At 40.6% G+C, this 19,123-nt stretch overlaps 2 protein-coding genes across 4 annotated transcripts; one reads left to right on the top strand and one right to left on the bottom strand.

The window, feature by feature from the left end:
* Positions 1-1,439: 1,439 nt before the first annotated feature.
* gucy2f (guanylate cyclase 2F, retinal) lies at positions 1,440-14,238 on the top strand. Of its 2 annotated transcripts, none has more exons than XM_031294875.2 (19): positions 1,440-2,034; positions 2,133-2,942; positions 3,987-4,288; positions 4,416-4,770; positions 5,442-5,526; positions 6,115-6,211; positions 8,242-8,367; positions 8,615-8,695; positions 8,830-9,006; positions 9,135-9,291; positions 9,447-9,596; positions 9,745-9,893; positions 10,027-10,190; positions 10,337-10,529; positions 10,681-10,855; positions 11,310-11,408; positions 11,504-11,598; positions 11,692-11,777; positions 12,536-14,238. In XM_031294875.2, exons 2-19 carry the CDS (start codon positions 2,204-2,206, stop codon positions 12,615-12,617), a joined length of 3,312 nt encoding a protein of 1,103 aa, XP_031150735.1. In that variant the 5' UTR covers positions 1,440-2,034; positions 2,133-2,203; the 3' UTR covers positions 12,618-14,238. The 2 variants fall into 2 exon arrangements, with proteins under 2 accessions (XP_031150735.1, XP_035857252.1); XM_036001359.1 differs by having other exon boundaries at positions 1,440-2,027; positions 2,064-2,942.
* A 675-nt stretch (positions 14,239-14,913) lies between these two features.
* On the bottom strand, positions 14,914-19,046 carry serpinh1b (serpin peptidase inhibitor, clade H (heat shock protein 47), member 1b). Of its 2 annotated transcripts, XM_031294876.2 has the most exons (8): positions 18,819-19,046; positions 18,094-18,125; positions 17,152-17,301; positions 16,827-17,019; positions 16,434-16,704; positions 16,218-16,316; positions 15,895-16,127; positions 14,914-15,787 (listed from the first exon to the last, which is right to left on the bottom strand). In XM_031294876.2, exons 3-8 carry the CDS (start codon positions 17,268-17,270, stop codon positions 15,485-15,487), a joined length of 1,218 nt encoding a protein of 405 aa, XP_031150736.1. In that variant the 5' UTR covers positions 17,271-17,301; positions 18,094-18,125; positions 18,819-19,046; the 3' UTR covers positions 14,914-15,484. The 2 variants fall into 2 exon arrangements, with proteins under 2 accessions (XP_031150736.1, XP_031150737.1); XM_031294877.2 differs by lacking the exon at positions 18,094-18,125 and having other exon boundaries at positions 15,485-15,787; positions 18,819-18,954.
* Between the last annotated feature and the right edge of the window lie 77 nt (positions 19,047-19,123).

Genomic DNA, 19,123 nt, shown 5'->3' on the forward strand with positions numbered 1-19,123 from the left:
TTAAGAGGCTAATCAGCTTATGTGGGATATAGGTCAACAAAGGTGAAATCACTTTCCAGCTCAATGTGCACAATATAATGTACAGTAATATTCCTGCAACATGTCTATATGTTTATTCACTGGCTTGTTGTCTTTAGTAGTCAGAATTCACTTCTGAAGGCAATGTCATGTCCTCCAAACACACACACACACACACACACATACAGTTAGAGAATGAGACAGGCAGAAGGGGGAAGGAGACAGAAGGGTAGGATGAGTCTCTCTCTCTCTCTCTCTCTCACACACACACAAACACACACACACAGATATGGGAGGGAGGAACCTAAACTTAGTTAATCTTCAGGCATATTGTTTCTGGGACACAGCATAATGATGACATGCTAAGGATCTGATAAATTACATTAAAGTATTGTTCCCCTAAACGATTGCTTTTCTATAATAAACAACACTTAGTCATTACCACTGCATAGTATATGGTTCTGTTAATTTATCCATCCAGCCCATATTTTGACTTTAAGACTGCCATCCGGGGTTGATGTTGTGGCAACCAGCTTTGACTCATTTGCCAGGCAAGGCTGCTTCACCTGGTGAAGTCTTAAAAAGATTGACGCAGGCAAAACAAGCAGCAGGACTCAGGGAACCCACAGGGAGAGCCCTTCGTTATCTTTAATTACCACCACTCCACCAGGGTTCAAAATAATTTACTGTGGAACCTGCTGTACTGCTGGCATATTAGGCCAATTAAAGCACGGCTGAGATGTCTTCGTGGCAAGACCCCACTCTGCACTTCAGGAAATTAATTAAAAAATTAATTTCTATATGCATGGAGGTCTTGGCAATGGGAGCAATTTTCTAATTTTATGATAATAAGTAATGTTAGCATAATTTACATTATCAAAGGATAGACGGAACCACTGAAGTTATATCAAAGTTTGTTTACTTGCAAGTAGGGTCAGTTTACCGCACTCACAGCATAAGTACAGAAAGTGACTAACGTAAGCCTCAAACAGTAGCTTATTTATGTGTGAAATGCAATCATAACAGAATTTGATGTCGTCAGTCTATCTTGTCAGTTTAGATGTCGTCTCCTCTATCTGGTCAGACTCAATGGCGCTCCTTTTATCTGGTTAGAGAGACGCATGTTCTGTCCTCGGGCCCCAGTCAAGATAGCCAATGACTCCATGTTATCTTGTGGGGACAAGTAGTGTTATGGTTTCTTACTATGCAAATAGTTTAATTTAACAGACAGAGGAAGAAAAGAAGAGTTGTTGTTATAGTTATTTTTTCCTCTAACAATTAAATATATATATCATCATCATGATTGATTTGTGACTTCCATGGGAGAGGCCTTGTTGTCTCACCAGCCTGCGTGATAACAAGGCTTTTAGAGTAGACTAAGGCCTGTTTTCAATCCTCTTATTTTGTGCCTCACTGAAAAAGGATTAGAGGGTAACACTTATGTTTTGGCCCCGGGTCACTTTGGAGGGATTTGATTGAATGTGCCTGTAGCGGACACTGGCATCCTATATTAATACATCAAACTCCAATTTTAAATATTACATTTTTGGGGAAGGGTGCTCATTGTTGCAGCAGATTTTATTTTGAATTTTAAATATGTGATCTATTTTGTTTTTTGAAGATACATAATGAAGAAAGGAACCCCGGGGGCAGAGGTGATTTTCTTTGTCCTTCTTCAGATATGCTTCCTGTGAACAGAAGTGTTTGTGGAAAACGCACAGGAGCCTTCAGAGGCGCTCACTGCGGGACCTAAGTAGCTCTCCAGGGTGCTGAAGTTGTCTCCAAACGCGACAGACGCAGCGTTCATTCTCTGCCTGTCACTTTCAGCCCATAATCCGAACACAATGACTTGGCTGTGTCTTCACCGGAGCGACACCGTGGATCCTCGGGTGTCTAGGTAAGGTTTTGGGATGGTTAGGTGACGGTTTATGTGGATACAGAAAAGGGGATCTGAGAGGACACCTGTAAGATTGTCTCGTCGGACCCTGAAGCTGTCCTAATGGCTCCAAATAAATGGTAAGTAATTTGTTTACATTCAGCCATCTACAACTTACAATAGCAATTTATTTTAAAATGAGAAATTATCAATACGTTTATATTTGCACGTTTTACAGGTGTCACTGGTCTAATTGATAATGCATTAGTGAACACAAATATTCACTATCTTTGACACCCTGGAAGGACAATGCAACATATTCATCCAAATTTCAGAGGGGCGCTATGGGAGTCTAACCATCCATGTATGCCAATAATTAAAAGCAGACCAACTTTAACTTTGCCCTTTTATAACTTTCTGTTATGGGTCCTCCTCGGAGTGTTGACGTTCCCTTGTTGTGTCCGCTGTTTAATATTCAAAGTGGGGGTTCTGGGGCCTTGGAATTGCGACCCTGTACCCTACAGGGCCCTGCCTGCTGCGGCCGCCAGGCTCGCTGTAAACAGGATAAACGGAGACCTAAATCTGGATCTGGGACTGAAAATGGACTTTATCATCCTCCAGGAGCCTTGCGAAACGTCCAGAGCCCTCACTGCGTTTATTTACTATGAGCAGATGGCGAATGCGTTCGTGGGCCCATCCAACCCGGGATACTGTACTGCAGCTTCTCTGCTGGCCAAGAATTGGGATAAAGCCATCTTCTCTTACAGCTGTGTTAACTATGAGCTGGACCAGCTCATAGGATACCCAACTTTTGCCAGGACAGTGCCGGTTCCCACAGAGGTGTTGTTCACCGTGTTTAAACACTTCAGGTGGGCCAGTGTTGTAGTGGTCTCATCCAATGAGGACATTTGGAGGGATACTGCTGTGAGAGTTGCTACTGCTCTCAGAGAGAAGGGGCTTCCTGTTGGCCTGGTTACATCTATTGGTATAAATGAGACGGAGGTGGAGAGCACGCTGAGGAAGATCCAGGCTGCAGGAAACATTCGTGGTGAGTCTCTGCTGCTGACATACACAAGCTAGCTACATTACAGTGATTACATGTACGATTATTATATCTCCTGCATTAAAGTGATACCAAAGGAGATAATCACAAAGTACAATAATATCATAATGAATCTATCATTACATTATTATAAGTAGTGGATTTGAAGATGATATAACACCTGTAATATAAAAACATGGTGAGCAGACAAGGCTGTATACATTACAGGAGAACAGTTTGCAGAACTGCAAAATATCAAACCATCAGCTGTCCTGATTTGCTCTACCAGGATTTTCTCACATCCAAGCGGCACACATCCTCTTTAGTAGGCTATAGGCTTATCACTGCACCATCTGACCAGGAAGCCATTTTGACATTGCATATTTCACCTTGTGGTTAAAGTGAACTAGGCTTTAAACATAATCAATTCTATTTTTGTGCCTTTACTAGAGCATAAAGGGGAAAGGGAGAAATATAAAATTACAGGGCACATTGATTTCTCATTTTTGACTACTTCATAATCGATTTAGTTTCAGACAGCTATAGCTTGCATACTCTTGAACTGAATAAGATGATATGAAATGTGACCACATGATGGATGGTAATGCTTTCACTTCAGAAGCACTGTCAATTTGGTGTAAAGTTAAAGCATTACTTTTATTTATCACATTTTATTGTTTTGCTGTTTGTAATTTTTAGTTTTGCAAACATTTATTTATTGTTGTTTTTTTTATTTTATTTTTTTTATTTTTATCTGTGTTGTTTCAATTTTGCTATGTGAGGCACTGTGGGCTGTGTGTTTGTATGAAAGGTGCTATATAAATAAAGTAGAGTTGAGTTGTCCAAGGATCAAAGTACTGCAACTAAGTACAATTACTCCTGTAACTCAATTAATTAGGTCTGTTGTTCAATTACAGTCACTTCACTTGAAGAGGACATTACTGTACTCTTCCCAATGCTGCATTTGTCCAATTGTCACAAACATTCAGTCATGTTATCACTCTAAATATTTGAGCAAAACCTCACTGTGTTTTTCCTTGTCTGCATCAGTCATCATCATGTGCATGCACTCGATCCTGGTTGGAGGGGAGAAGCAGGCCACTTTTCTTCTCAAAGCACAGAAAATGGGCCTGACTTCGGGGAAGTATGTGTTCGTGCCCTATGACACCCTCCACTACAGCGTGCCCTACACCAACGTCTCCTACTTCCCTCTGCAAAACAACAGCAGGCTGAGGGAGGCCTATGATGCTGTGCTCACTATCACTATGGCCTCTGAGCCTTTGTCCTTCAACGAGGCGTTCGCTGCCGCCCAGAGGAGTGAGGAAATGACACTAGACGTGCAGCCGGAACAGGTAGAAACCAAGTCTGTCTTGAAACTCACATGTTCATATGTACACTGAAAAAGTTATTGGCTGCTGTAATTGTCCATACTGACCGCGAAGTGATCACACATCATGTCTTTTCTTGTGCCCCTTGTAGGTTAACCCACTATTTGGGACCATCTATGACAGCATCTACCTGCTGGCCAAGTCCATCCACAATGCCAGGAGAGGAGGCATGCCGCTGTCAGGCTCAAACCTAGCGTACTTCACAAAGAACACAACCTTTACTGGCTTCAACCAGAAGGTCAAGGTGGACACTAGTGGGAATGTTAAGACCAATTACATCATCCTGGACTCTGACAACAGGGGGAGCCAGCTGTACCAGACCCATTTAGTGGATCTAATGTCTGGAGTGCTTAGTTTTGCTGGGAGGTCCATTCAGTTTCCAGGAGGATCTCCTCCCCCATCTGATTCCAGCTGCTGGTTTGACAAGAATGCCATCTGCACTGGAGGTAAAAGGCTTAGCTTTGGCAGTGGTGGAATGTCACTAAGTACATTTACTCAAGTACTGCACTTAAGTACACATTTGAGGTACTTGTACTTTACTTGAGTCTTTTCTTTTTAGGCCACTTTCTACTTTTACTCCACTACTTTAATCTGACAGCTTTAGTTACTAGTTACTTTACAAATTAAGATTTTTTTGCACACAAAACACATGTAGTTTATAAAATACAATGTTTTATCATAAATGAAATGGCCTACAAGTACAGCTGAAATAATTAGCCAATTAAACACTTGACAGAACTGTTTTGATCGCTTCCAATTTCTAAAACATGATAATTTTTCTGCATTGAGTACTTTTACTTTTAATACTTTAAGTACATTTACCTGATGATACTTACATAGTTTTACTTAAGTAACATTTTCAATGCAGGACTTTTAACTTGTAACAGAGTATTATTCCAGTGTAGTATTAGTACTTTTACTTAAGTAAAGGATCTGAATACTTCTTCCATCACTGAGTTTTGGCATGTGTGAATATTCATATTCATGTATTGTTTGTGAATATATCGGTGCACATGGATTTGTATGGATGTGTTGACTCAAGTCCCCACAGTTTTATGGCATGTTCTTCATACATTTTCCCCATTCCCATGACATCGTTACCTGTTGTCATCCTCAGGTGTGGAGGTCACCTACATCATAGTGGTGTTTGCTGTCATCTTCATTCTGGCTATAGGAGGGCTCGTTATAAGTCTTTGTATCAGGTACAGCCTGTGATTACAAACAGATTATATTCTCAAACAAATTAACCTTTGTGTTTCTGTCCTGTACTTTCCCTCTCTGTCTTTCCCACCAATTTTAAGTAGAGGGATTTTTGTATCAGAGAAGGTGCATTCACACACTCTATGGTGTGATGTGCACAATAATGGATGTTCCGTGTAAATGCTTGAGAATGAGAAAGGAAGATTGAGGAAAAAGTCCCTCAAAGCATGATACAGCACACTCTCTGGAGTAAAGATAATCATATTTAAACAAAAGAAATCAATAAGTCAAAGTAACCTTTACTTTAAAGGCACTTTAAGCCAGCACGTTAAACAATACTATTGAAATCGTATGAATGCATTTTCCAAAAGTAGATACTTGATAACTGATATAAAAAATCCTGACCCTTATTTCATATTTTCCCATCTACATTATGTTAACAGGAGACTAGAAGTAGTTCTCATATAAGAACAAGCTTTTCTTGGTTATCATCTTACTTTGCTCCAAAGATCATCTTTGAAATAGTTTTAGGAAACCCACTGCCATTGGTTGAACTGATTTTCTTATCCATTTCTAAATCTCATTGGCAGGAGGAGACTCCAACAAATCCAGCTGATCAAAGGTCCCAATCGAATCCTCCTGACTTTAGAGGATCTCACTTTTATCAATCCTCAGCTTAGCAAAAAGGTAAGCAGTATGCAGCATTACTGTCTTTCAGAGATGGCGAAAGTACTCACTTCCCGTACTCAAGTTGTCACAGTTTGTCAGGAAAGGTTTGGACCCAAGTGCAGTTTAGAAGGTTTATTAAATGAAATGAAGTACATACCAAAAATCCAGAAAACAGGCAAAAACAAATTCCAGGAACGCAGAACGGGATTGCAAAACTGGAAATCAGAGACAAACGGTAACTCCAGACACGAACACACAGCAACAGAAAAACAATGATCCGACAACAGACAAAGAAAACACAGAGACTAAATAAACCAGGTAACGAGGACTAACAAGGGACAGGTGACACTAGGCTGGGCAAACAGGTGAAACACATAAGGGTAATCACCAGGGAGGGAAACACAGGAAGTAAAATAGACAAGACAAGACAGAAAACCAGACTATCAAAATAAAACAGGAAACAGAACATACAGGCACACACGGGAAAACAAGACAGGAACTACAATAAGACAAGACAAGGGAGGAAACATGGGCTACAACAGAAAACAGAACAAATAAACAAAAACAGAAACAAGAACAGAAACTCAAAACCAAAACCATGACACAAGTAGAAGTACAGATACTTGTGTTTAACTTATTTACTCAAGTAAAAGTAACAAAGTACAGGCTTGGAAATTTACTTAAAGTATAAAAGTAAAAGTAGCTTTGCGAATGACAACCATTTTTTATGCAAAGCTACCTGGACCACACAAATGTTACTAGAGTGCAAGCTGAGAAACTTCAGTGGACATGGAAAAAAGGCTCTTTATATGCCATTGCCTACATTTTAAATGGATGTCTACCAATATGCCTAAAACATCACATATATTATTATTGTGACAGAGACTGGGACTCCAGGTTAATAAGATTCTGACTGAGTAGCTATTTATGAATTCAGTTGTGATTCTGTGAGAATTCACAGATCCAGTTTCTCTTTTTTTAATCTTCCCATTAACATTTAAAGGAATCTACATGTATGTGTGTGTGCTCAAATATGGCTTCTGGAAAGAAAATAAAGGATAAAATATGAATTGCTAAACAGACATTAATTAAGAAGTTCCCCATACTTTAAGAGTTGCGCAGCACATCGGCCAGGAGTCATTCTTGATGACTACTATCTCAAACATCTCTCTCAGATAAGGCCAAGGATGTCTTGCTGCTTGTCTGCTGATTTCTTCATTTTCAATGATGTCGCCATCCATACTACTATGTGCTAACGTTACCACCATCAAGACGCAATGATTTGCAGAATGCTGCCGAATCTTATTTGAAACTTGTTAGTAAGGACTAAATTTGGACTGTATTTAAAGCTGATTCTGGTTTCCAACTTCGCCCCAGGTGTGTCTGTTAAAACACGGACGGAGACAACTTCTCTCTTTTGATGCTTTATTAAGATCAAGCAACGCAACCTAGGTAACAGGTGAAGAACACAAACAACAAAATCACTAGCTAACTTACTTTAAATTTGCAAGAACTATAGACCAATACAACAACAGGCTTAAATGAACTGACAACATAAGTTATATGACTTAAATGACAGTTCTTAAGGACGTACACACACGATCTCAACTGATTATCCTCCGGACAGCTAGTCTCTTTTTCTTGTTGCTCCGTGTGTCGCGCGCGCCCGCTCGCGGTGAGGCGCGTGTCTGTGCTATTCTCCGACATGACGACCTCTCGTACAAAACTAAAGTAACGAGCCAATTTTGTCAAATGTAAGGAGTAGAAAGTACCGATATTCATGTTAAAATGTAAGAAGTAAAAGTAAAAAGTCGCCACAAAAAAATATAGTAAAGTAAAGTAAAAATATCTGAAAAATCTACTTGAGTACAGTAACGAAGTATTTGTACTTCGTTACTTCCCATCTCTGCTGTCTTTCAGTCATCAACATGAAAAACACATTGAAATGTAGTTCAGAATATGAGAAATTGTGAAAATTGACTAAATTAAATGTTTTCGAATGAAACTAATTTCAATCAAATCTTCCCCTGGTGTTTAATGTCCCACAGAAAATTACTTTAGAAGATCTGAGTGAATCCAAGAGCGCTCTTGAGGAGAAATCTGCAAACGGCTCGCACTCTGTGAACAGCATGCAGACTGCAACTCATGAGACCACCAATGTAGCTGTGTACGAGGTAGGGAACACTGTAAGAGTCATTGCACCTGCTGCTTCAGCCTGTATGTGTTCGCAGTATTTCAAAAAGCAGTAAGTATGTAAGTGAGGAAGGGAGGGAAGGGTGTCCTTGTCAGTGCCCTCAACTCTGATGACACATTTTTGTGTCATATCTTCCACAAAGTGGCCACCTATTTTTTCACATTATTGGTTTGAATGTGTAATTTCCATAAACTGTATGTACTGTAACAACATGGCCTCTCTTCCAGGGTGACTGGGTGTGGCTAAAGAAATTTGAGGAGGGACAGTTCAAAGAAGTGAAGCAGAGCACCACCAAGATTTTCACAAAGGTAAAGCAACATGACTTGACCTGTAAAAAGACACTGTTAAAAGCTAAAAACTGTAGTTTCAGTAATAAGTAATAACAACTGTAGATTAAAATGGTATCAATGTGGTATAATATGGTATCAATGTGCTTTCTCAGATGAAAGACCTGAGAAACGAGAATGTGAACCCATTTCTTGGCTTCTTTTTGGACTGCTCCATGTTTGCGGTGGTGATGGAGCACTGCTCACGAGGCAGTCTACAAGACCTGCTGAGGAACGAGGACGTCAAATTAGACTGGATGTTCAAGTCCTCGCTTGTGCTCGACCTCATCAAGGTGAACGCTAATGTACTAAATATGCACAATATTACCTGAATTAACCAGTGGGTGTTACCAACATCCCTGTTGGCCAGTTGATATTACCTGTATGATTAACTACACTGTTGAACATATTGTGCTTCCAGGGTATGAAATACCTTCACCTCAGAGAATTCCCCCACGGCAGACTAAAATCTTGTAACTGTGTGGTAGACGGGCGTTTTGTCCTGAAGATAACTGACTATGGCTTCAATGAGCTGCTCGAGTCTCAGAAAGCTCCTACAGAAGAATCTCCACCTGAAGGTACCTTCTGCTCTGGAAAAAAAATCATAAGCTTTTTAGTGTGGTGTTAAGATGAGGTTAAAGGGTTTTACACACACACACAAAGTCATACATGCATTACAGTCGTTAATGAGTTGTATCATATTGCCAACCAATCTTTTCTCTTTTTCACTCAGACTTATTTTGGACAGCTCCAGAGTTCTTAAGGGACCTTGTAAACTCACGTAAAGGCACCTACAAGGGAGACGTGTACAGCTTTGCCATCATTCTTCAAGAGGTGGTGGTCAGAGGGCCACCATACTGCATGCTGGGTCTACCGCCCAGTGGTGCGTATGTATGCATCAGGGAAGAGGAGTTGTAGATAAATAGAAGCAGATACATTTCATAGGGATTTATTTTTAAAGATTGAGACAACTGAGATGTTGATTTCAGGAACCAATATTCACTACATTTTGATGTAAAACTCCTTACCAGAGATCATCCGTAAGGTGAAGAAGCCTCCACCGATGTGCCGCCCCAATGTGGCCCCGGACCAGGCTCCTCTAGAGTGTATCCAGCTGATGAAGCAGTGCTGGTGTGAAATGCCTGAACGCAGACCAACATTTGAAGAAATCTTTGACAGGGTACATTTTTGGAGACACCAATGTGGCCTTATTGTTTCCAACCTTATAGTTGTTAACCCACTCAAATAAACCACTTTAAAGAACATTATACATATTGTTTTAATGTGAATCTGTGTTTTTTTTTAATGAATAGTTTAAGATAATCAACAAGGGTAAGAAGACTAACATCATTGACTCCATGCTGAGGATGCTGGAGCAGTACAGCTCCAACCTGGAGGACCTCATCAGAGAGAGAACAGAGGAGCTGGAGTTGGAAAAACAGAGAACAGAAAAACTATTGTCAGAGATGCTACCACCGTGAGTTTGTACACACACACACACACACACACACACACACACACACACACACACACATACACACACACACACACACACACACACACACAAAAAAACATTAAGTTAAAAAAGACAATGCCTGACCATCTGGTTCTGTAACGTTTAAGTTCTGTAGCTGAGGCCCTGAAGACCGGTGCCACAGTGCAGCCAGAGTACTTTGACCAGGTGACAATCTACTTCAGTGACATTGTAGGTTTCACTACCATCTCCTCGCTCAGTGATCCCATCGAGGTGGTCGACCTTCTCAATGACCTCTACTCTCTGTTTGACGCCGTGCTCAGTAACCACGATGTGTACAAGGTCAGAGCTCAATGTTGAGAAGTGTCATCAATAATGTAAGATGCCACTGAATTATAACATTTTATTTAACAGCATGTGTCATTACACACACAGTACATAGAGACACACACTGATGTGCCCATATCCAAATAAATATGTTGACATTATTTAGGTGGAGACCATTGGTGATGCTTACATGGTGGCATCGGGTCTGCCAAAGAGAAACGGCAACAAGCACGCGGCTGAGATCGCCAACATGTCTCTGAACATTCTCAGCTCAGTAGGAACCTTCCATATGCGGCACATGCCAGACGTGCCCGTCAGGATACGCATAGGAATCCACTCAGGTGAGACGGTACAAAGTCTCCTTTACACTGTTTACATTATTAACTTTCTGCTCCAGTTGAGCAGGTGCTCAGCTCTTTGCAGATTGAAATATATATTCCCGCCACAGTGAATGAGGGTGACTGTGGAGCTTATCTCGACTGCAAGTTTTGTCTGCAATATTTACATCTGTTGTCTAATAATGGTCCAGCACGGATGAGACATTCTCATATATCAGCTCTACTGACAAACACAACAAAGACAGTGTTTTTAGGCTGCACCAAGCTGTCTTCAACAGGTGATCACACTTATCTTTCCTGTATCAGTGATTTTATTTTAACATTTGTATGAAAAGTTGTACTTTTACTGCCAATGACAGCGCTGATGCATGCTGGCAAAGATTGTGGCTACAATTACTGTCTCTGATGCAGTCCCATACATCGGATCTATTCATCATTCTTTTTGTTGTATTTTCAGGGCCCTGTGTTGCTGGGGTGGTAGGTCTGACTATGCCTCGGTACTGCCTTTTTGGAGACACAGTCAACACTGCCTCTCGTATGGAATCCACTGGGCTGCGTGAGTTTCCTGTGCACATACCCGCCATATTTTGTTGTGTTGTTTTGATGTTTTGTTTTGGTCTAATGTATTCTTCTCTGCTCTTTGTACCTCAGCTTATAGAATCCATGTAAATATGAGCACTGTGAAGATACTCCATTCTCTTAATGAGGGTTATAAAATAGATGTCAGAGGCAAGACAGAGCTGAAGGTAACATAACATTTTACCTCATTATTTGGTAATGAGACAAATATTTTAGAGGAATCTCAGGTTCTATGAATCCATGCCTTTGTTTTTTTTCAGGGTAAAGGTATTGAAGAGACATACTGGCTTGTAGGGAAAACAAACTTTACAAAGCCTTTGCCAAAACCGCCAGAGATCAAACCAGGGTAAGAGCTTCAAACTGCCGTTACTCCTTGTACCTTTCATATGGCTGAATCCTAAAAACTAAATGTGTACAAATTCTTTATTATGTTATGTGAGTTGGACCAGAAATAATCACCTGTTCTCGTAGTGCAGTTTGCATATATGTTTTAAGGAATACATTACATACACACTACACTACACTACATTTACAAATTGCATTTCATTGGTGTTATCATAACACATTCTGTAACTGTCTCCTGCTGTGATACACTTGCAACTTACTCGCGCAAATCTGTCTGAATGTTACTTTAGGGAATGCAATCACGGGCTAAACCCTGAGGATATTGCTGCATACAGGAGAAAGAAAGCTGAAAAAAAGGCGTGACCTTCTTTGTCCAAATACAGGAGGTAGAGACCTGCATGCCAGCTGGTGTTGTGTTGTGGATTTGTTACTGTGGCTGTCAGTTCGATGTCTATGGATGTGACCAAATGCAACCTCTGAGTCTGACCTCTCTCATTGATTCCTGAAATGTGATCGACTAGTCTCATTAATCTCTTGATCTTATCACCTTCTACATCTTAAGCAGATTGGGGATGGTGGCTGGCTGGGCACATTTTCATAATTAATTTCTTTATTTTACTATTTTTTTTAGGCAGCATTTGTTGTGCTGTTTGTCTGCTTTGTGGCATGCTTTAATGGTGTCTCCAGGTCTTTGAATCTAAGAGCTCTGCTTAAAAAATAAATGTCTCTGTAAAATACTCCACCCTCTTTTTTCACTAGGGACAACTGGCAGGAGATGGTGACAGAAGAGATCAAGACGCTTTTTCGCAAGGCCAACAGGCAGGTGGACAAGAAGATCTGAATGAGAGGAAGAAAGGAAATATGTGAAAGGAACAATACCAGAGGAGAAGAAAAGAGGAGGACACATCCAGAGGAAGACAGAGAGCACCACCCAGTTTCTCACTTTGGTTTAATGCAGACTTGTTTAAGAGGATTGCCCATCGATTGGCTAATCTGCCTGCAGCCAGCACAGCAGTACACCACGGTGCTAATGTAATGAGAGTTGTCGCATTACCTGCCTACGTACCTGCTGCCAGGAGCGCAGGGAAGGTGAACCACGCCTAAATAAAGGAGGCACTCACCTGCCACTAAGTGGTCACCTATTTCAAGACAACCAGAGGTTCACCCATCGGAAGATTCAACGCCCCAAATGCCTATTTCAAAATGAAATGTTATATTTTTTTTCTGGTGATGATGTCTGTTTTTAGTTTGCCATGAAAGCTCATGATAGAGTTGGGAGTAAGGATGTTACTTAGCTATGGCTGAATATTATATGTCATTAGCCCTCCGAAGTCAGAGGCAAAGGCTGCTATTGTGGATAATTATCAAAAGAGAGAGACACTTTAATTTCTACTCTAGAAGAGTCTGTCAGGTCCACCCGTTTGGCACAAATATTTTTTTTTGAGCTGTCACCTTTTCTTCTTACTAATGAAAGGGTGGCAGCACTTGGAAAGTCAAGACAATGCAACAAAAAAATATTTTCTTTTTCTGTTATAGTCAAAACAGTTTTAAGGTCCTTTAGTGAAACGTGTTGCTGTTTCCAAAGTGCTCAGTGATGCATTAATTCCACTATTCATCATGAAAATGATTTGTGAGGCAATCTTTTCTACATTTCAGCATTTTAAAATCTTGTTTCCTTTTCCGTCATCACAAGTTTACAATCAGTCTTTAGCGTGTGTGAGAACACAATCTCTGTGTTGATGCTCACAAGGAAATTGCATTTATTTCACAAACCAATTAACTTTGTGATGTCAAAACACACAAATCCATAAAAGTTTATTTCTGAGATCAGGAGAGCAAACTGTGTGTACAATGTTAAACTCATCTGGAAGTGTTAAAGCTGGTTTCCCCAACAGCTGACGTTGCACTATACTAACCAACAAGTCCTCCATGCAAGATGCATCTGAGAGCTGTGCAGCCGCTGAAGAGCCCCATCCAGTGTTCAAATATATTATATATTATATTTTCTGAGGAGCATTAAATTCATTTTATTTATCAACAGAGTGCTTTTGAGTAAAGATAAAAGCAACATGTTCACTGCAATTTATTTAAAAAAAAAAAAAAAAAGCATGTAGGCATTAGGGAATACCTGAGGGCACACACTAAATATAATATCAAACTAAATAGATAATAATATTGAAATATGTTATGTGATAGAAATGTATTTGTAAAAGTATTGTTTTGACCTAAACCCCAAATATGACATCTCCAATCCCCTGCATCTTATCATCTGAATGTTGACTATAGGAGCATCTTAATTCATGCTAGGTGTGCAAAACAACAGCAGAGTCAGTCAGAAACATGTATATTGTGTTGTATATATATGTTATATGTGTTCTATATTATTGCTGCAATGCAAAGTATAAGGTGTATGTAAATATGGCATAATTAAGTAATTAAATAATTAATTTGTAACACCTTCATTGTTTGGCGTTCCTTACAGTGTAAGCAGTCCTTTTTCTCTTTGCAACCAGAGGGTGGCGCTACAGCTCTTACAGAGAAATCCTTAAGGCATTTATTTCTCACAAATGCGATTGCATCATTTTGTAAGAGAGAAATATTCAAGATAAGCTTTTTTTGACATATTTATGTGATGAGATTGTGACAATACGTGAAAACTAAATCTTATTATTAAAATAATGCTTAGGCTGTATGTTCACCTCTAAAACTACAGATTTAGATTGTTTTGTCAATCTGTTGCATTGCAACTACACCTTTGCATTTGCTGTGCTGGAATTGCAGAAGATTCCCAATCACCATGAGAACCCTGCACTCCAGTTTTTGCACTGCAAGTCTGCTTGTCCTCTGTTTGGGATGTCCCAACAAAGATCCTACTGACATTATTGTTAATGCTAGTGGTGGTAAGGGAAATGAACCACAACATTCTCTGGATAGTTGTCTATGGAAGATTAGCAATAACTCCTACATTCCAGACCTGTGATGATTGTTTGACCTCCAGCCGACTGGAAAGATTGTTTTCCTATAATTTCGAGATGTTAACTCTAGCGAGCTCACATTCCTCTATGCAGCGCTCCAAAAGGCTGTGCTTGGATGGTATTCAGACATGATTTGCAAAAAATAAAACGCACGCGCAAAGATCCTCTTTGTTATTTTTATTGAAAAATCAACACATTATTACATAATCACACAAGTCCAACAGCTTCTTTGTGGAAACTACCTACAGCAACAAAATGGCACAGTATGGTTGGCAAATGAATTAGGCACCACACTTCCTTCACCTTTCCTCTGCACATTCAGCTCAAGCAGGGGAACAATTCAGTGCAGACTGGAGGCAAAATTTAAAAACACGAGAGCATGGAGGAAAGAAGTGAGACAGAGCTGTAAAACAAACGTGCAAAGATCTTTTTTACTTTAAACATTAAAGATGATGCAAGAAAATGCACACGGATCTTCGAAAAACAATGTGTAAAAAAAAAACGTACTTAATATAAGCATGTTGTTTGCCGTTTGTTTATCTCAAAGAAGAAAATTATTCAATGCAAAGGGGCTAAAGGGTGAGACCTAACACGTTTATAGAATGTTCGCTGGGAATGTGTAGTGTACCTATATAGTAATAGTAAGCTTAGGTACTCAGTCCACAGTTTGCCTATTGGAATGTGCTCATGAGGTAACAGTCAGAGCCACCCACCACAATTCACAACATTAACATTATAGCTCATCACGCATCTTGTCTCCTTTGGGTCTAACTACTCTGCCGATGTACAGGATGGAGTTGGTCTTGTTGTCCTTCACTAAGAAAATGAAGGGGTGATCTGCATAGAAAAGTGTGGGGTTCCTCAGCTTGTCGCTGCCGTAGATGCTGGTGTCGAACGGGTTTCCAGCCGTATCCAGCTCCAAGGCTGACGCGTGGAAGACATTGGACAGGTAGAGGTCCTTCTTTCCAGAGATGTTGGACAAGTCAGCCTTGGCTTTGTCAACGGCCTCGGTCAGGCCGAGCTCAGCCAGATGTTTCTAGAAAAGACAGAGAATTGTTCAATTCAAAGAGTTGTTGATTGATTTTAGAGGTCTATAAGTTAACTTTATTGTTATAATCGGCCCATCAATTTGCCACCATTTACCTGCAGGTTGTGGCTGGCTTCCAATGCTATTTTGGGGAGGGCAATGGCCACAGCCTTTTTCTCCAGCTTGCTGATCCAGGTGTCCACCTGCTTCCTGGTCAGAAGTTTCTCCAGGCGTTCCAGGGGCTCCAGGTGGTAGGGCATGATAAGGATCATAGAGGCCTGCTTCTGGCCCAGAGGCATGTCCAGCACAAATAATTTGTTTTCTTTGTCCTCGTAGAAGTCATACAGACCTGCAAAGAGCAGACAAATTGGATATCTTGCTTGCAGCTTTGAAAACATAATAAGAAAAAGTCAGAAGTAGAGGCAATAGAGAAACTCACCTGTACGATGCATCATGGAAATTCCAATGGTGAATGAGCGGCTTACCAGGAAAGTACGTGTGTCCACCATTTCAGCACTGAATTTCTCATCCCAGTGAGCTGTGGGACAAAACACATTGGACTTGGTTACACGTGTGCCCAATCCTTTGACATCTCCATGTGTTATTACAATGAGAAATGAAAAAAATAAAATAAAAGACACTATTTTATACTCACGCTTGAAAAACATAGCGTTGACAATCATGGCTCCATCTGGGTTCTGCACATCCTTGGTGACCTCAGGCAGCTTGCCATCTGTGGACTTGGCTGCCCACTCGTTGATGGAGTTGACTGCACTCCTCTTGTCTCTGAAGTTTATTTTTGAATGGTCATAGTTGTAGTGCTTCTTGCTGTTTTTCACAAAATCATCAGCAAAGGAGACTGAGCTGGGGCCGTAGAGGCGGTTGTTGATCTTCCAAGTAGTGTTGCGTGTCTTGGCATCGCTCAGCTGGGAAAGAACAACGTATAAACAGTGACAAATGCGCAATGAGTACTGAGGGTCAGGTTTGACTTTGGGTCCACTTCTAATTATAAGATATCATATACAGTATTGTATATGGTTGTACTTACCTCAGAGAGCAGCTCCGACAGGCCTGCATGCAGATGCTCATCCCTCAGTTTTTCAGCACTGAGGACGGTTTTGACCTGTGAGGCAGTGGAGGCCTTGCCACCAAGAGCCACCATGCCCAGAGAGGAAGCCACCACCACAGGAGAGATGAGGATGTTTTCAGTGTCTTTCTCTTTTGCCATGTTGTGGTAGAGGCTGAATCACAATTACAAGAAAAATGGTTTGCTTGTGTTTCGAGCAAGAAAAATGTAACCAAGAGTGCTTATGCAAAACCAAGTGCACCACTATACACTTCAATATGATTGCAGTAATATATAGATGTCAGACCTGAAGGCCAGATTTGCGCTGTTATCAGCCAGCGTGGTGGCATGGCTGCTCAGCTTTTTGTCCTCTGCGGAGGCCACGAGGGCCAGCAGACAAAGAGCTACAACGTTAGTCATCCGCATTCTGTCTGTCTCGAAAAGCAGCTGTCACAGCCTGTGCAAAAGGAAAAAAAAGACAAAGATAGGGTTAACATCTCTTAATCTGGGTTGGTTTCCTTAAATACTATTAATGAGTATTGAGTTTGAGAAGGAAGACACACGTCTCCTCAGAGTGAGTTTGTGGGGAAAAAAAATGATGATTCACAAGTGTTTTGATTTGATACAGTTATATATCTCAGAAACAAAATGCCAGGACACAGACTATATGATTCAGATGTGGAGCTTTTAGTGGCAGGGCAGGGCTGGCTCAGCCCACACAGAAGCTTGGGAACGCCTCCCGATTCTCGCCACGTCAGCAGCAACTGAGGCTTAACTGTACAGCTAGAGCTGCAGTCCACCCAGAGTGAAGCTCTGTGCTGACTTGACACCGAAATAGGATGCCTCTCTGTTTTCTAGCTATACGTATTGTGATCAATGCAAACTGTTGCACATCTGCACTTTGACGACTTTAATGACTCCTTTTTAAGCCAGAAGAAGTCAGGATCAGAAATCAGGGCCTTTCACTGTATAGACCTACAGTGCAGTCTTACTTTTACATGTTCTCTGTAGCGGCGCTCTGAGCCATCTTTTGTCTCGGAGAAATGGCGTGTGCCTGCAGGCTATGTCTAACTCATCCCATCACTTGTTCAAACAAAGATCCAAATGCAAACGGCTGTAATTAACCCACTGCAGCGGCAACTTTCTAATCCACCTCCACAATTCTGAGTGCAGGTATATGTTGTCTACATCTCTGTTATTTGCATTTTTTGTGATACAGCAGAAATTACTTCACATCATGGCCGGATACCTTGAGATGTTTTCATGTCTGCCATTTTCATTCTGAAAGACAAGAGGTGTATGTAGTAATCTATATAGAGCAGACAGTAAAACAGCATACAGGCTCTGGTGGAGACATTCTGTGTTGTCTAATTTCTTCATTTTATGTCCTAGTTTCCAACCTTTTAGACTAAAACATTTAAGTTAAAGTTATGTTATTATACAAGTTAGTCATCACTTCCCCTCAATCAGACACATAAATGTTTTCCATTGTGTCTTTTTGACCCAGATAATAACTTTCATCCAGTCAGCTGTGCCACAAACAAGCAGCACCTATTTCTCGAGGACAGATTTGAACCTCTCTTCGTCAAATAGTGATGGATTTTAGTTTAAAAAAAGACACATTGGGTGCATATACAAAACTTTCCTTCATTTCATTGCACCTAATGCATTTAGATAGACTACAACAAAGTGCATGCAAGACACAAACAGCTTTAGTAACATCATGCTGGGATAAGTTGTGAAACCTTTAAGCTATGCCAAAGATTCATTTATTTTTTCACAGAAGATAAACTATAATATTCTGTGTGCAGGTCAAACAGCCAGAGAGGGAGATGAGATTTAGAGAGTATGGGTTAAAATGGGTTAAAATGGGGAAAATGATGCACTGTATCTTTAAACCATAAATAACAAAGCACCACATTCTCACTATGCATTCCTCCCTGAAAGCAAAGATGGTTATCTTCTAATCCTTACCTTGCACAAGATTTGCAGGGTTTCTCCTCTCTGTTGTGTCCTGTGGAAAGTGTAACTGTGACAAACTCTCCTGCCCTTTATATCATTCTAGAGAGAACTTTCTAGAAGGGGGAATGGGATATTCAGATGAGGGTGTATATTGTTCTTCAGGAAGCTGGGAGCTGGGACGTCCCCCTTGAAGCCACAGACTGGAATGAAAGGGGTTGGATAAAGTTACCTCCTCAACACTGGTCAGGGCTCAGCTTTGAAACTTTTCCTCCTGTGGCTGCAGACAGAAACCCAGAAAAAATCTGATTCTGGGTCAG

Source organism: Sander lucioperca, chromosome 5, assembly GCF_008315115.2.
Source record: "Sander lucioperca isolate FBNREF2018 chromosome 5, SLUC_FBN_1.2, whole genome shotgun sequence".
Taxonomy (NCBI): domain Eukaryota; kingdom Metazoa; phylum Chordata; class Actinopteri; order Perciformes; family Percidae; genus Sander; species Sander lucioperca.

Bases quoted from the DNA above. Each gene is read 5' to 3' on its own strand.
- serpinh1b (XM_031294876.2), bottom strand. From the start codon at position 17,270: ATGCGGATGACTAACGTTGTAGCTCTTTGTCTGCTGGCCCTCGTGGCC. The intron at 17,020-17,151 runs GTCTGACATCTA...ATTGTGATTCAG, and splicing joins AGCGCAAATCTGGCCTTCAG to CCTCTACCACAACATGGCAA. The intron at 16,317-16,433 runs GTGAGTATAAAA...TTTGTCCCACAG, and splicing joins CAACGCTATGTTTTTCAAGC to CTCACTGGGATGAGAAATTC.
- gucy2f (XM_031294875.2), top strand. From the start codon at position 2,204: ATGCAACATATTCATCCAAATTTCAGAGGGGCGCTATGGGAGTCTAAC. The intron at 8,368-8,614 runs GTAGGGAACACT...CCTCTCTTCCAG, and splicing joins CCAATGTAGCTGTGTACGAG to GGTGACTGGGTGTGGCTAAA. The intron at 9,292-9,446 runs GTACCTTCTGCT...TTTTTCACTCAG, and splicing joins AGAAGAATCTCCACCTGAAG to ACTTATTTTGGACAGCTCCA.